The sequence below is a fragment of the Camponotus vicinus genome, unplaced genomic scaffold (genome assembly GCF_025532165.1).
Source record: "Camponotus vicinus isolate PSW18456_S1 unplaced genomic scaffold, iyCamVici1.0 SCAF_4, whole genome shotgun sequence".
NCBI classification, from domain to species: domain Eukaryota; kingdom Metazoa; phylum Arthropoda; class Insecta; order Hymenoptera; family Formicidae; genus Camponotus; species Camponotus vicinus.
Genome location: NW_028141976.1, coordinates 15,799,713 through 15,818,089, shown reverse-complemented (window position 1 = coordinate 15,818,089; position 18,377 = coordinate 15,799,713). Strand labels below are relative to the sequence as shown.

Below are 18,377 nucleotides of genomic sequence, written 5' to 3'. Positions count from 1 at the left end.
CTGAAATATTTCAATCGAAAATTTATGTGACGTCATTTAATGTAAAATTCCGGATAAGCTACTTGGTAGCGCAGCGTCCAGAACAGTGACTCTCAATGCTCGGATCCAATTTTTTATCAGTCTTTTATGTACTTGGCGTCGCGACGCTACCGCGTCGCTTGATAGACGGAAGTCTTATTTCGTTACGGTCACAATCGTGCTGAAAAGTTACGTAACATTTCCGTTTAACGGAAATTAAATTAACGTTTAATTTAAATTTACTTGGAGTTAATGATATTTATCGCTTCTAATTAGATTTTTTTGCTGGTATAATTTTATTAATAATTCTGATAAATATTCATCTTTACTTCCCCAATACTGATTTTGATCTTGACATGTGTTGTCAACATCATGTCCCTGAGTAATATGCAAAATAAAATGCGTTTTAATTTCTTAGGGTTTTAATTATACTGGGTACGATTAATTATACTGCAATGATATTCGATGCGTTTGTATTATAAGAATACTTCATGCATGATTACAGATTTTCTTATCGCTCTACAAATCTGACATTAAATTGTACTATTAATCATGCAAATGAGAGCAAATTATATTTTAATACGTAGATTAATATATTTTGTTGATATTATAAAAACAAGCTGAATTCTGAATCATTAATATAGTAACTCAATAACTATAAAATTACATTTAAATATTTATTTACTTATTTTAACATCTCTTAAGTTTTTTATTGTATTAATAATGTATATCAATATATGTTTATTAGTATTGCATTAATTATTACTTGCTAATACACATAAATTAATATATGTATATTAATGTGTAATATATATGTTATTTAATAGTGGATAATATTACAGTATAGATTATAATTTTAATATAATGTAAAATAATTACGAATGTTGTATGTAATAAAATATTATATGTGTAATTAATATTATATAATACTGTACATATAATTAATATTTAAATATATTTGTATATAAATATTAACAAATTAGTGCGTTATATTAACATATGTTATTAATATTTTAAATCCTATAAAAAGTATTCTTTACGAATGTGTTTTATTAATGTACTACTAATGTTTTTAATTTAATAATAAATTATATGGCATAATTCTTGGAGCACGCTATCTCTATAATACTTTTATTCCACAGTATAAAAAAATCTTTCTAAATTTTAATTTAAAAATATGCTTCGTTATAAGAATGACACGATTATTGACTTAATCGATTTGAGGGATTTCCTGTTGTTTTATTCATATATCCATATAAATTTGAAAGAGTAAACAAGAACCTAAAAAATAATAGTTATTCATTATATTCTCTTATATACAATACTGTAATATTATACTCTATCGTTAATAAGTTACATTTTTTCATTAACTTGCTCAAAAATAACCCATACAGCACAGAAGCTTGCATCAACATTGCTGCAATGTTACAACATTGCACATAGCAGTGTAATGCTGCAGAAATATTGCAGAGACATTATTTTATAATATTACGTTGGCAATGTTGCAGCAACATTTTAACATAGCGAAAATGTATAACATGTGTTTCTTTACTTGCCGCTATGTGGCGACACTAAACTTAACTAACTCGTATTCGAATTTTCATCTAAAGTGGATATAAGGACTACAAAGGACTAATGTAGTAATTATACTTCTTGTCTTGTGTCAGTTAAATTTCTGATAAACTAACTTGATTTATTTAATATTCTGAATCCTAAGGGATCTAGATTATTTAAACAAATAATTTGCTTAATAATCTGTATCCCTCGTTGGGATTCAGAATATTAAACAGATCTTTTTTCATTGAATGGGTAAATGGGAAATAATTCATTTATTGCACGTATTAAAATATTCTAGTATCGAGTGTATGTAAAATAATTGTATGTATATTACTGAGATAAATATTTAATAAGACACATTTGATAAAAAACATTAATAGATGTGTTTTTTCAAAGGCGGTAAATGTTTTTTTCCTATCTTTCTTAAACATTTCTTTATATTTTCAAGGTTTATTTATTAAATTTAAAACAGTCTGCATTTGTAGCAAAACGCGTTTTAATATTACAAATACGTTGCACCGTAACATTACTATAATCTTACATTGTAATATTTCTGAGGGCGGACATTTCAACGTTGCTGCAAGCTTGCAATAATGTTGCAGAAACATTTCGCAACTTCTGTGCAATATTACAATGTTTCAATGTTAGGTCTATGCAACGTTTTTGCAATCTTTCGGTGCTGTATGGGAACTTACCGATACACTCTCGTAATAATGTAGTATATAAAATTTCATTTGAATGTATATTGTAAATTATAAAAATTCTCAAATTTTTGGTAAAGAAATATACTACTTTTAAATAGTATAAAAGAATTCAAATATATATATTTACAGATATTTTTGCATTCTACGTAACGGTAGCCTCTTTTGCTTTAGACCAATGAAAAATAGACTGTTCTGCCATCTTACGGCGCTCGATCGATAGCACGAATTTGGAGTGGGAAAAACGGCACCGTGCTTTGCTATTACATATCGTTTCTCGATCGAAACGTCTGTTAACGACCTCAGAAGTTGTATGTTTACATATGACATACACATTTATTGTAATATCGCCAAGTGTTGTTAGTCTTTGGAAGTTTCTCGAAATAATAAGAAATCATAAGTGCGCATATATATTTTTCATGTTACAATGATAGTGGATAAAATATTAATTTATTGCGGCTAATTATTGTAACGAAGCATACACTTGCATAGAATTTGTGATATATCTCATTATACAGAGTAAGTCATTCAAAATTAAGTTTATTTTGATATATTTGTCTTAATTCCTTCTTTTCCACTAAATCATGGTAAAGACAGTGCTGTGTTTAATTTGTCTGTTTGTACTTTCTAACAAAAATATAGTTTTACAAATATCTAAGATAAAAGTAGTATCATGTTTCTTAAACTATTATTAAGTAGCAGTTTAACAATCATCGTCGCGGCGGCTTTTTTAACCGACGATCAGATAATTAAAATATCTGAAGAAGAGTTAAACAGGCACTCGAATAGTATATTACCGCAACAATATGATATCATCGTTACACATATCGAAAAAAATATTCTTGTCAGCAACTGCAGTATACGTATAAAGATTATACATCCAATATCAAGCATATTATTGTATTTACACGAAAAATATAATATAACCGTGTTTTATTATCCACAATATAATTCTACAAATGGTAATGAAAAACCGATCATTTATCCATCGGTAGAATCTATGTATGACATTGAGAAAAACATTGTCAAATATAAATTCGCTGAAGATCTATTGATGGGATATTACATCATAAAATTAGTTTATAATATAACTGAAGATACAGGCCTAAAGAACTTTTATAAAAGAGATGAGCGACAGTGGTAAGTATAACTGTTAAAATGTTAAATATATAGTAATGTTTATGAACAAGCTCTGGTGCAGCATGTTATATCTATTTAAAAAGTATTTTCTAAGAAAAACACATTTATACGTAGACATGTACGTATATCTGAAATGTTTCCATTCTTAATTATATGTTTCTCAACATCTTTTAGTAAAAAATTTTGCAATTTAATATTATCATTATTATTAAAATGAATGTAAGCTGCAAATAGAAATTAATTTAATTAAAGTAGTCAGCAATAATACACGTCTTACACAGCATTTTATTGTCAACATTCGAACGAAAAAAAAAATATTCCGGTAGAGTTTCGAATTGTTTTCAAAATATAAGTATGATTTTGAAGGATTTATATTTTTATAAAACTTGCTTATATGAAATTTGAAATTTTGAACAAACACTCAAGTTTTACACTGTTTATTTTGACAATACCAAACATTAGGAAATTCGTTTCTAATATTGAAAAAACTTATAATTCAGAAGGAAAACATTTCCAGTTATATGTTTATACGAATTCTTTTTATCCTTATAATCCATAAAAGTCATTATCAAAATTTAATCAGATCATGAACACTCACAACTTTCATAAAAACACTCTGCATATAATATATAAAATTAAATATACAAGCTATACTTATGCTGTTTTATGTATTTAAACGTGCATCTACACACACCCATACTATTTAGAAACAATACTAATTTCGCTAATAACTAAGACATATATACATATGTGTTTCATTTAATAAACTATCACTGAAATAAACAGTTTTTTTAACTTGTATAAAATTATGTACGGAATCGTTGATAATACATCAATTAAAATCAATTTAAAAAAGTTATTATTCTAATATTGTTTTATATTGAAATTTATTTTAATTTTATTAAATTTTCATACTAAATATTAATTATTAAATATTTATTTTGTACCTGTATATTCTAAAATAAGCATTTTATGAATCTCGCACAACTAAAATATATGCAACTTTTATACAATTTCATTGAAACCACTTTTGCATAAGGTTTTTGCGGTGTCATTCATTATTGTTAATTCATATTTCTAAATGTGATAGGTTGGCAACGTATATTGATATTGGGATCCAACACATGGTTCCGTCTTTGCCCGAATCTTTAAGAAGCACTATGCCCTATAAGCCCATCTATGATATTATTGTGGAACATTATCAAAACTATACAGTTTTATCAAATGTACCGATACAAGAAATAGAAACGAATGATAAACACATGACGAAGACACATTTTCATACGCTTGTAGAGCCTATTTATCTTTTATTTCTGACTAACCGAATTAATTTATCTCTTATGCCTGGTACAAATGAAAGTGTCAGAGTTAATATGTGGTGTAGAATGCACTGCGAATTTGCACACGAATTTGCTGAAAATATAACATCGTACTTGTTCGATAAATGGAAACGTTTGAATAAAACTTGGCAAATAAATCATGTTGCACTTCCGGATTTTCAAAACGAAAGCATCATAAATCTGGGCCTTATTCTTTACAGGTAACTATATAATTATAAAAAATTAATATATTTCGAAGATGAAAAAAAGGATAACACAATTCTTGGTAACTAAAATTATTTACATATCTTTTCTCTATTTTTAAAATATTACTTGAATATGTTTTAAAAAATAAGTAAAATTGTATGAAGCAATGAGACGAGAAACATATCTAATCGTTTATTATTAGTCCAGTTTATTATTTGTCCAGAAAGTTATTGCGATTTTTGTTGTTTAAAATTTGGCGCTTTTTTTACGTTGTCTTTCTTTCGTATCTATGTTATATCAATTTAAAAGCGCACACTTCGCTCTCCATTTTAATAAAAATAACTGTATTTTGATATTGGTTTGCGTTTTATTTAAACTATGAAATTAAGAATGAAAAAATAGCAAATTCTAGCGATTTTTTTATATGAATTCAAAATGAGTCGTAAAGCAGCTGAAGGCTCGCAATATTAACGATGCATTTGGTCTAGGAACCGCTAATGAACGCAAGGCAATGGGGGTTTCCACAAATTTCAGTGGAGATGAGAGCCTTGAAGTTGAAAAGTTCTGGACGACTGCGATTATTGACGACGATCACTTGAAGGTGTTCGTTGAAACAGAGTCACGCACATCGATTCGAGAACTAAAACTTGGCGTAAACAAGTCAGCTGTTTCTGATTACCTGGAACTAATTGGAAAAACAAAAATGCTCGACAAATGGATGCCTCATCAATTAAGCGAAAATCAAAAGAATCGTCACTTTGACGTATGTTCTGCATTGATTTTGCGCAAACAAAATAATCCGTTTCTTGATCGCATAACGTGCGATGAAAAATGGATCTTGTACGATAATCGTCGACGTTTTGCACAATGGTTAGACCATGATGGATCGCCAAAACACCCTCCTAAACCAAAATTGTATTAAAAGAAGATTATAGTGACTATTTGGTAGTCAGCCGAGATAATCCACTACAGTTTTTTAAATTTGGACGGAATTATCACGGCAGAGAGGTACTGTCAAGAAATTGGCAAAATGCATCAGGAACTGATACGTTTGCGTTCGGTGTTGATCAACAGAAACGTTCCAATTGTTCTACACGACAATGCTCGACTACACGCCGCACAACCGACGCTGCATTAATCAATTGAGCTATGAAGCTCCATGAAACTCTGTCTCACCCATCCTATTCGCCGGTCTTCTCACCAACTGACTATCACTTCTTTAAACATTTCGACAATTTCTTGCAGGGGAAAATCTTTAACAATAAAGCTACTGTCAAAGACGTCTTCGAAGAGTTTGTCGCTTCTAGAAATCTAAATTTTATGCTACAGGAATAAATAAATTGTTTCTCGTAGGCAAAAATATTTAAATTTCAATAGTTCTCTTTTCAATTAATAAAATTCACTTGCTAAAATATGCGTACTTGAATTTGAACGTTAAAAACCATAATAACTTTCTGGACAACCTATATCTTCAATGTACATCAACTTATATGAAGAATAATATTAAAATATATATATTTTATAATCTTAAAATTGAAAATTACAAATTAAAATATAAAATTGTAAATTAAATAATTATATTAAGGTATAAGAATAGGTATAAGTATTATATTAAGGTTTTCACTTTTATCGATCAAAATTTAAAAAAAGTTGTATATATATATATATATATATATATATATATATATATATATATATAGTGCGGTACTCGCTTCCAATATATTGCATTACTTCGTAATGAGCATTAATAAAAATATATAATTAATATGTTAATTTAATAGAATCATTTAATTATAAATTTGGAAATACAATATTTTTTATGTGTTATTATACAACAGAAATAAACATTATATAAAACATTTTTTTTATTTTCAGAGAAGCAGATATTATCTACAATGACAATGTAGATTGTTTTGCGACTAAAATCAAAATTGCCCGTTTCATGGCCCATAAAATAATACAGGAATGTTCTTATTATGAAAATCCACTTTGGCCGTTATCCTCTTTATTTAATGAGGCTATTGTCGCATTTCTTGGATTATATGTCACTAATCAGGTTATTTTAAGCATTCTTTAGCGCAAAACTTGCTCACTAGCAAACAATATGATGGATATATATGTGTATATATATATATATATATATATATATATATATGTATGTATGTATATATATATGGTAAATATTTACTTTTACACAGCCATCCCCAAATAACTCGACCTTGGCATATATTGTCAACGTCACTGCCCTGAATAACATCCAAAAAATTTTAGGCGTCGCTCGTTGTTTATTAAAAAGTTAAAAGTTAAAAGTTAAACAATAGAAGTTTTATAAGGTTCACAGAATTTTTGGACACTATGTACAATAATAAATCTTTCATATTGAAAGTTATAAAGGAATAAACATATTGAAAAACTTTTTAATAAACAACGAGCCTAAAACCTTTCGGATGTTACTCACAAGTAAACCTACAGAAGTGTCACTCACCGATTTGAATGAAACTTTGCACATTTGTAGAACTATAAAAAAATATTTGATACGTATTTTTTTTTAATCGGCCAAGGTTCGCTCAGAAGGGTTGAAACTATCCTTTAAATGTAATGGGTGAATTTTATGCACCAGGTGGAATAAGTTAAATGTTTCAAGAAATTAAATACTTATAGCGGGTTTTTGTGATCAGCGATGTCGAAAACCTTGAGAAACACCAAAATTCAAATTTAACATTTTTTTACAATATTTCCTTACCCTACAGGGCCGAACAGAACACTTTTTTTATGTACCTGGAGGCCATATTGGATCGGCCATTTTGATTTCCACATTTTTAACATCAGATTCAGTTTCAGCGACCCAAAAACCCGCTATAAGTATTTAATTTCTTGAAACATTCAACTTATTCCACCTGATGCATAAAATCCACCCTTTACAGGGTGGTTTCAACCCTTCAGAGCGAACCTTGGCCGATAAAAAAAATACGTATCAAATATTTTTCATAGTTCTACAAATGTGTAAAGTTTCATTCAAATCGGTGTGAGTGACACTTCCGTAGGTTTACTTGTCGAGGGGTTGTTTCTACCCTTAAAATCGCTTCTCCGCAGATAAAAAAAAATACGTGTCTATTATTTTGCATAGTTTTATAAGTGTACAAAGTTTCATTAGAATCCGCGAGTGACAGTTGGGTACCTTTACTTGTCAGTGCAGTGACCTTGACAATATATGTCAAGGTCAAGTCATTTGGAGCTGTGTAAAGTTAAATATTTACCATTATAGAGTGTAATTTTTTTTATAAATCAGAATATTTAGCGAAGATTCTATTTATAAAGAAAAGTGAGTTTTTAAAAAATGCTAATTTTCAAGTAAATCTCCAACATACATAGATAATACAATTTAAAATATTTTTACATTTTTATGTTTCTTTTATTTTGTGTGTGTCAAAGTCACTATGTTACTTGTCCGACTTTAAATTATTATATAAAAAAAAAAGAAAAATTATCATTTAAATTACACATAATATATGTATACATATAGAAATTGTGTAATAAGATAATTTTGCTATATAATATATTTTAATAATTCTAAAAATATTAATTTTAAAGTTATATGTCGAGTAATCATTTTTGTTATTAATATATTACATTTTTAAATTATTTATTCTATATTTTAAGAGTATAAGAGTATAACAGATTTTTTTTACATACACGTAGAAAGTAACAGCCCTAATGCATATTGCTATTGTGTGTTAAATCTAATATTAATTAAGTAAATACATTTAAACTATTTTCTATAGGCTCTTCCAAGTACCCGGATGATGGACTTGTTTGTGGTACAAATTCAACAAGAATCCCTTCATCTCGATACTGAGTATAATACATCACTTTATAATACATCATTCAACATTTCATTTGAACATTACCGTTATATTAAAGGTATGATAATATAAATAAAAATTGATTATGAGTAAATTTTTGAAAATAAATGCTTAAAAAACAAATAGAATAACTGATAAAAATTTTAATTTTATATATAATCTCTTCATTATACACATGCACACATATATACATACATAATGAAGCTGTAGTATATAAAATTATATATAAAATATATTATATATACAGAATATTTCTTTTTAAGTGATATAGTCGATTATCTCGCGAACCGATGATTTTATTGAAAAATTTTTCGAACGAAAGTTGCATAACTTGAAGGGGTACACATGATGAAAATATGGACTTGACCTTGTCAAAGTCAGGTCAAGGTCATTAGTACCTTTTAGCATGAAAATCTCTATTTTTTTATTACATATTCTTGTAGATTACCTCGAGAGGTTTTCAAAACGCTATAATAATATATTTTTTCATTGAGTACTTTTCAAGTTATATCTTAATTTTACATAAGCTATAAAATATTTAGTAAAATATTCATTCTTCGATTATTTTACCTTAATACTTTTATGTACTAAATAATGAGACGAATCAATTGGTGTAAAGAAAAAACGTAGTGGTTTTTAAGAAAAAATATGTATTTGTCAATTGCAAATTGCAATATGTTTAATATCAGTTTGCTTAGGAAAAGTAAAATTGTCAAACTTTGACTTGTTATATCCTTTAAACCAATGTCGTTTCTCATTTACTTTTTTGCGCGGAATTACTCAGGACAACTTCTTCTATAACATATTCAAATGATGATAATATCGGTGATTTGTAACGTTTTATGCACTTTTACCATAATTATGAATTATTATTTACTATAACTATTATCTTATTCATATTCTGATGTAAATTATATAATTATAGTAGCCAGTGTATTCCGTACATTACAATTCATGATTACTGAAGAGATATTTTGGCAGAATATCCGTATATATGTAAAGGACAAGTAAGTAATAGACTATACTACTATAATTACTATTTTTATTTAAATTAAATTAATTTTATTTTTTTTTAAACTTACATCGTTTCTTTCATACTTTATTATCTTTATTATTATTACCATTTACAATTCTTTTTACCTTCAATGTCATTAAATATTTAAGATATATTTTCAATTTACATATATTATACATTTATCTTTTAAAAGTAATCAAGTTTGGCCATTCCTTTTAAATTATAATTTAAACTGTAGCATCAAATTTATATAAAAACTATAAATCATATGATTAATTATGTAATTAATTATATATTTAATTAAATTAAACATAAAATATAATTAACAATTTTATATTGTGATAATTTTATATATATATATTTGCTTATAATGCCTTTCGTTAACACAACAATAAATTTTGCATAAATTTTATAGCTTTAGCAAGCCAACTTTTAACTATCTTTTTGAAAGTATGAAGAACCTTTCGTCCATTCAAATGTCTACAGTCAATTTAATTCATATAAGGCAGCTAATTAATTCTTTAACAAAACGAAAATATTGTCCTGTAATGAAAATGGTACGAGATTATAAAGATTTTTACCTGTGGTCAAAAATAATGATATACGATACATATTTAAATAAGATGGTGGATGAATACATGATTGAGAAGTGGCATTACTTTGTGACATGTAATATAAAACAAACTGGTAAGTTTGCAATAAATTTATTACATTTTATAGTGTTTATCATACATACACATTGGAGAGAAAGATTTACATTATTAAAAATATTATTCATTATATTATGTATTATATACAGTACATTTATTATACATTGTATATACATTATATATACATACATACATTATATATACATACATACGTACAATTATTAGAAATATTCAATTTTCATGCAAAATGATTTTATACCTAATATAATATACAATTTGCATTTTCATTTATGTTCACTTTATGGTACATTTTTGATCTCTGTTAATGTACAAAAGTATAAGTACAAAAGTATAAACAGATACTTGTACTGATAAACCCTTTGAAAGAATTTTATATATATATATATATATATATATATATATATATATATATATATATAGGTTATCCCAGTTTAAAAGTTCCACCCTTATAACTTTTCAGGATCAACGTTTGAAGGAAAACGACTCGGATAAAAGTTGTAGGGAACAAAGGGGGCTATCTAATAGTGATCTTGGATTCGACATTAAAGGTCATTTTCAATGTCATTTGAAGGTCAACTTTTGTTTTTTAAATGGCACCCCCTATTTTTTATTACATATTCTTGTAGCTGACCTCGAGAGCTTTCCAAAACACTATAATAAAGTATTTCTTCATTGAGTACTTTTTGAGTTATGAAGCTTGAAATAATTTCTTAATTTTATATAAACCATAAAATATCTAATAAAATATTCATTTTTCGATTATCTTACCTTAATACTTTTATGTACAAAATAATAAGAGTAATCCATTGGTGTAAAGAAAATATACAGTTGTTTTTAAGAAAAAAATATGGAATTGTTAATTGCAAATTACATATTTTTTCTTAAAAACAACTATGTTTTTTCTTTATACCAATTGATTGCTCTCATTATTTTGTACATAAAAGAATTAAGATAAAATAATCGAAAAATGAATGTTTTACTAGATATTTTATGGTTTATATAAAATTAAGAAATTATTTCAAGCCTCATAATTCGAAAAGTACTGAATGAAGAAATACTTTATTATAGTGTTTTAGAAAGCTCTCGAGATAAGCTACAAGAATAAGTAATAAAAAATAAGGGTTCCCATTTAAAAAACAAAAGTTGACCTTCAAATGACCTTGAAAATGACCTTTAATGTCGAATCCAAGGTCACTATTAGATAGCCCCCTTTGTTCCCTACAACTTTTATTGGAGTCGTTTTCTTTCAAACGTTGATCCTGAAAAGTTATGAGGGTGGAACTTTTAAAATGGGACACCCTGTATATATATACAGAATTTATTTATTTTACAGTATATCAACGAATCAATTACGATATCGTGAATTGGCGAAGAATTGTAAATTGTCTAAATTCTGACCATTATAATACAATACATGTTTTGAATCGTGCCCAATTTATCGATGACACTTTCCACTTAATGATAACAAACCAACTTAATTCCACTGTATTCTGGAATATTACGAAATATCTATCACGAGAAACAGACTACGTGGCATGGTATCCTATGTTCAAAGCTTTAGAATATCTGTCCAATATCTTTCTATTTCAGAAACCAATATATTTTAATATCAAGGTAATAACACATATTATAAACAATGTCAATAGTTATGTCTTAAACATACTAAAAACATGTTACTTATTGCACATATTAATAGTGTGTGCATTTATAACAATAATTATTAAGTGCTTTTCAAAAAGATACATACAATAAAATACATGTAGCTAGAAAAAATTTCATTAGGTATATTAAATATACATATTTTGGATGAAAGATAAGTATATTTGTAAATTAATATTCGAGTAGTGTATGTACTAATATTATAAGAAATTGGAGAGGAAAAGGGAGAAAAATTTGAAAACTGTTATCATTTTTAATCACAGCATGATATTTATAATGACGATTTAAATATCATTAATTTTGAGATAGAAAGTTAGTAGGAAACATATATATTAATTATCTATGTGTTTAATACTCAAACAGTTAATAAGTTATTAAATTATGTTATAGATATAATGTCTACATTTATGTCTACATGTCTACAATATATGCATGTATGCACTTCTGTATGTTTATTTGTGATATGAACATGTGTTAAGCATGTGTGAATGTGCACGCAAGAAAAATTCAAATTTGTGTATAAATACGTATATATAAGTATAGCTATATATATAATAGATATCTTTATAAAAAGGATTCAGAGCTGTTTACAAAGACAGAATGTTCTTAATATATGAACCTTCTTAAAATACAATTGCGCAAGATATCTTTCTATATAGTAAAATATAATACAAGAATCGAAAAATATAAAATTTATAACAAGTAACAATATAAATACATATAAATATATATATATATATATTTATATATTTAGGAGAAAATGCTAAACTTACTATACAATTTGCTTGATGAACTTGAATACGATGAAGTTTCTAATGAACACGATCTTACAAAAAGTTTAAGAATGGAGGCTGCGAAATGGGCATGTAATCTTGATGGTCGCAGGTGCATAAGAGCAGCCCAGCATAATTTACATCGACATCTCGCAGATCCCGAAAAGAACACGTAATTTTTCTTATATATTCTCGGTTATTTTAATTTAATTGTTTTGTAGATACATGTGCAATGTTTATTACATTATTTGCTCAAAATTTAAATTTATTAGATTATATTATGAAATTATAATTTCTTAAATTATTTGATCAAAATGTAAGTTTAATATGTGCAAAACTTTTATATTAGAATTTGTTTTTTGTTAAATCTCGTAGGCTTTTGCCATGGTGGAAAGAATGGACATACTGTCAAGGTTTAAAAATATTTCACTATTCTCTAAGCAATGAATATCCTTGGTGGGGAGTATATCATCTGGGAAAAGAAAAATTTAAAACTAAATTTTTAAAATATCTGTCTTGCCCTGAAGATCCACAATTTATCAAAGACTATTTAAATCTTATAAAAAATGATAGTACAGCATCGATTAGGTTTTTAAAAGATTTTTCCGATCAAGATTATATTAATTATTTTCTTTTTACTATCGCAAAGCATGCAAGGAATCCTGTAGTACTCGACTTCATATTAGAAAAACTTGAGAATATAAAACCTAAGTAATACAATTTTCACTATAAATATATATTTATCATTCAACAATTTATGTGTGTATCAATACATTTATTGTTTTACTGTTACAGACAAGTCAGCGGGCATGCAACATTTGCTGTAATTATTAATCATGTGTATTCTACGAATCAACTCAAAGAGGTAAAAATAGCATGTGCTTATATATACACATACACACACATATATATATATATATATATATATATATATATATATATATAATAAATAATGCGACATCAATTTATCATTAAATATTGTTGTTCAATATCATCAAAATAATCTGTTTTAGATAAACGACTTCCTAACTGATAAATTTATTAATGTAACGCAAGTTGAATTAAATGAATATAAGAAGATAAAATGGTTATCACATATGGACGGGAAAGATGTGAAAGTAAAGGTACATTTTATGAATATCATTATACTAATATATATTTCGTTTTTAATCGTTAATATTTTTTGTTTTCATACAGAATATATTAATTTAGTCACAGTATCTCAAAACGACAAGCAAAAATTAATGTTATGTAATTTTTTTATAAAATAACCATATTTTTATTTCTAATTTCCAAAAATATACTGTTTCCAAAATACACTTCTCAAAAAAAAAAATAGAGAATACTTTTTGTACCCTAAAAATTGGACTTTTTTCAAACCGCAGAAACTCGTCGAAAAATCATCGTAGATAAAAAATTAGAAAAGCAAGCTTGAAAGCTTTGAAGTTTAAAGTTTCAACTTTAATGCGCAGTTGGTGGTATTTCAAATTTTTCTTATTTTCCTTATTCTGCGTTTTAAAAAAGAACACACTGTTTAGTTCCTTAAAATTGTGTATTTTTAACACGCAACTTAACTCTTGATATAAAAGGGGGCGTAGAGCTGGGACGATTGTGTCAGGGATAAAGTAAAATGCTTTTTGCTAATAAACTCTGTTACGATACTTTATTGGAAAATGAAACGACCCGACACTCACGTGATTACTGTGTAATGACGAGTAAACGAAGATAAAGAGCGCATACCGGGGAGTATCGACAAAAGGAAAAAAACTTTAACTGAGAATCTATTAGATGTCACCACGGGTGTCGCCACATAAGATGATATAACATTAAAAAAAAATTTTTCTCGAGAAATTCACCTCAAGTTCTATAAATTACAAAATTTTCCCTGCGAAAAGCTTTTTTAAAAATTTTCCTTTGACTTTTTTTGACCGAGTAATATATAAATAATAAATAATAAATACGATTCTTAAAATAAACCAGCAATTTTTATATACGATGTTGATACTCGGCGAAAAATGGTCGTAGACAAAAAATAAAGAAAGCATTATGAAGCTTGAAATTTCATCTTTAACGCGCTATCGTTAACTTTTTTAATTTTTTATCTTCCTTGTTCTATGCTTTAAAAAAAGACATTGTTTTGTTTACTAAAATTACGTATTTTTGACACTCTGCAGTTCGATAAAAAAATTTTTCTCGAAAAATTTTTTCATAATATCTAAAAAATACTGGTTTATTTTCAACATTGTATTACACGGTCAAAAAAATCGTAGGAAAATTAAAAAAAAAGCGTTTTGGTAAATAGCGTTTCAGGCAAAATGTTGTAGTTTATGAAATTTTAGTTGAAATTCTCGAGAAAAATTTTTTTATCAAGTTTCGATGTATTAAAAATATATAATTTTAAGGAACTAAACAATGTGTTCTTTTTTAAAGCGCAGGATAAGAAAGATGAAAAAATTTTTAAAAATCACCAACTGTACGTTATAGTTGAAGCTTCAAGCTTCAAAATACATTTACCATTTTTTTGTCTACGATAATTTTTCGACGAATTTCAGCGGTTTAAAAATATCTCAATATTTAGGGTACAAAAAGTGTTTTCTATTTTTTCTAGTAGTGTATTATAATTTTTAGTGAATAAGAGAGTAAGAAAGAACATGGGAGCAAGCAAAAGCAAAAGAGAAAGAGAATTTCTTTGCTTGGAAATTTTAGTTATCTTAATAAAAATGGATTTGTATAAATTTTAAAAAGAGAATTTATAGCTTTGAGATGTTAAATAGCTCTTAGTTAAATAAATTTAAATATTTTTTCAATATGATTGAGAGAGTTATTAGGTAATGTGATTAGCATACTCTAATATTACATGAGTCATTTGTTAAACTAAAACTGTGATAATGATAGGTTAACACAACAATTAATACAAAAAATGGCCTGCTAGATATAACAATTATAATATTATAATATAATGATATTTTCTCTGTGATAGCCATAGCTCTTATAAATTTCTAAATTTTATACTTAAAATCGCTAATTCTAAATTCTGTTAATTTTTATTTGTCAAAAGTTACTTACAAAATATTACTTATAAACATTCTTTGCAGACATAAGGATTGTTAAGTAAAATATGGTGCAACACTTTGCACATAATGTAATAGAACGTAGTATAATAGGAGTATGATTTCATTTTCGTTTCAGCAACTTCGTCTCGATATTTTTTCATCTACGCTTTTTTATAGGGATTAGGGATTATTTATTTTAATAAAAATCTTAAGTTCAGATTTACTTCGTTATTTAGTATCGCATAGAGGAAAGAAATGTATTCCATATACAACGATTTATTTTGAAAGAAAAATTAATTTTCTCTGAAACTGAGGCACTATCATCCGCATTTCGCTTTCTTTTACTAGTTTGAAAAATTTAAATTTATATTTCACATTTAGAGCTTTACTAATTTCTTAAAATTCATATTACCTTATTCAATAGCTGACAAATTTTTTACAAAGCGAAACCTGTATAGAAATCGACATATATTGATTTAAAATGTTTACAAACTTATAAACCCGTTTTTTCTTCGCGGTAACTAAAATTTTGATTCTGAGAAGAGAATGTAATTTTCATAATCTATAATTATTATTATTTATTCCAATTATATTTGAGATTATTATTATAAATAAAATATGCAAGATAAATATATATGTATATATATATATATATATATATATATACATATATACATATATATATACGAGATAATATTTAATATAATATTTATTGATAATTGGTAGTTGCTATTCACTAATAATTAGTATCGATATAATCTGTTTTAGACAAGCCAATTGTGTAGAAATTACGAAGATGTCAAAAATATTCAGCAATATATTTTACATATTCAAAGTAAGATACAAATACGCTTTCTCGAAATCAAAAGTCAACAGGATTACTTTCAGAATTTTGTAAAATTTCATTAATACCCGTATAATGAAAGTAACAATTATGACGCGAATACATCTATATATCTTTCTTATAAATAGCTTTTTATAATGTTTATAGTTATCGACTTATTATTTATGTTTATGTGCATTAATAATATATAATTAAAAGCATTTACAAGGATTTATTTTATCCTGCAATTCATATTTGCACTGATGTTTTTATATCCTTATTGACATGAAGTAATGCAAAGTGTAAATTATATTTATAATTATAATATATAAATAATTATAATTAAATTATGTTATATTATAATTAAATTAAATATAAATTATATTCATAATAATAATATATAAATAATTATAATTAAATTATGTTTTATTATAATTAAATTATGTTGTATTATATGAATAATTCTAATTATATTAAATGAGAAAGTATCTGCAATATATTTAACATTATATTATTAATGTACTAAAAATGTATTATCTAATTTAAATTATATTCTGATTTATTTTTTAAATTGTATTTGATATGTTCTATATTTGTAACTCTATTTGTTAATATTTTTTAATTTTATTTTGAATCAAATTTTATTATTATTTTATCTTGAATCAAATTTTTATTATAAGTATAATATAAGTATAATAATACATATTAATATTTAAATAACATCTAAAATTAAACATTTATAAAACATGTTATAATTCTTTAATATATATATATATATATATATATATATATATATATATATATAAATGATAAATTGTTGTTATAAATTTAATATGTATTATTAATATTTTAAATATATATTATTAATTGTTTGAAACTCATGATCTTTTTAAATTTATAATCTTTATTTTATAATATATATATAACACACATGGCACAATTTTTTTATACATCTACATGTCTATTTCTCTATACTTCTTCTTGCATATATTTAAGGAAATGTAACATATATACATTCGCGCGCATTCGTGTGAATATTTACACAGGCACGTGTACGCATGTACGCGCGCACTAATGCAAACAAATTAATTTGCGCCTACTACATCAGCAAATAGCGAATAATTTTGAATAAAAAAAAAATTATAATCATGAATCATTTTTTTTTCTATAATTTATAACAATATAGAAATTATCAAATTTAATTCACTTGATGTCATATAAAAATCACTGCTTTTTGTTAGATTGCTATATTGATATATAGATTAATATGTATATTCATGAATCGCTGCATACTATCCGATTTCAATCCGAGTTCAATTTTTGGATGTTCGTTTAAAAAACGGCGTTAATTACAAATTAATATTTAATAAATTTCTCTTTTCTAAAGCATCATAGAAATAATTCACATTTTAATTTATTTTTCATTAAGGAATATTGTGCTTCTTTAGTTCTGTTTGATTTAAGTTTAATTCCATGTCTTATATTGCTCATATTTTATATTTATTCTTTTTTTTCTTTTAACTGAAAAAAAAATTTATTTTCAGCTGTTTCTTTCTTTCTCTATTTGTTTATATTTTT

At 25.8% G+C, this 18,377-nt stretch overlaps 1 protein-coding gene across 4 annotated transcripts; it reads left to right on the top strand.

Moving 5' to 3' along the window:
- Positions 1-2,583: 2,583 nt before the first annotated feature.
- Positions 2,584-17,081, top strand: LOC145971267 (aminopeptidase N-like). 4 transcript variants are annotated; one of them, XM_083098758.1, is made up of 13 exons: positions 2,584-2,795; positions 3,272-3,416; positions 4,507-4,956; positions 6,818-6,998; positions 8,725-8,863; positions 9,731-9,812; positions 10,236-10,507; positions 11,807-12,105; positions 12,905-13,095; positions 13,299-13,634; positions 13,719-13,788; positions 13,937-14,047; positions 16,745-17,081. In XM_083098758.1, exons 2-13 carry the CDS (start codon positions 3,277-3,279, stop codon positions 16,883-16,885), a joined length of 2,412 nt encoding a protein of 803 aa, XP_082954884.1. In that variant the 5' UTR covers positions 2,584-2,795; positions 3,272-3,276; the 3' UTR covers positions 16,886-17,081. The 4 variants fall into 4 exon arrangements, with proteins under 4 accessions (XP_082954884.1, XP_082954883.1, XP_082954882.1 ...); XM_083098757.1 differs by lacking the exon at positions 2,584-2,795 and having other exon boundaries at positions 2,900-3,416; positions 11,825-12,105; XM_083098756.1 differs by lacking the exon at positions 2,584-2,795 and having other exon boundaries at positions 2,900-3,416.
- The last annotated feature ends 1,296 nt before the right edge of the window (positions 17,082-18,377 follow it).

What these genes read in the sequence shown, in the direction of transcription:
- LOC145971267 (XM_083098756.1), top strand. Translation starts at nt 2,950, where the DNA reads ATGTTTCTTAAACTATTATTAAGTAGCAGTTTAACAATCATCGTCGCG. An exon ending in GCAGATCCCGAAAAGAACAC is followed by an intron (nt 13,096 to 13,298) that starts GTAATTTTTCTT and finishes TAAATCTCGTAG; the next exon opens with GCTTTTGCCATGGTGGAAAG. An exon ending in CTTGAGAATATAAAACCTAA is followed by an intron (nt 13,635 to 13,718) that starts GTAATACAATTT and finishes TTACTGTTACAG; the next exon opens with ACAAGTCAGCGGGCATGCAA.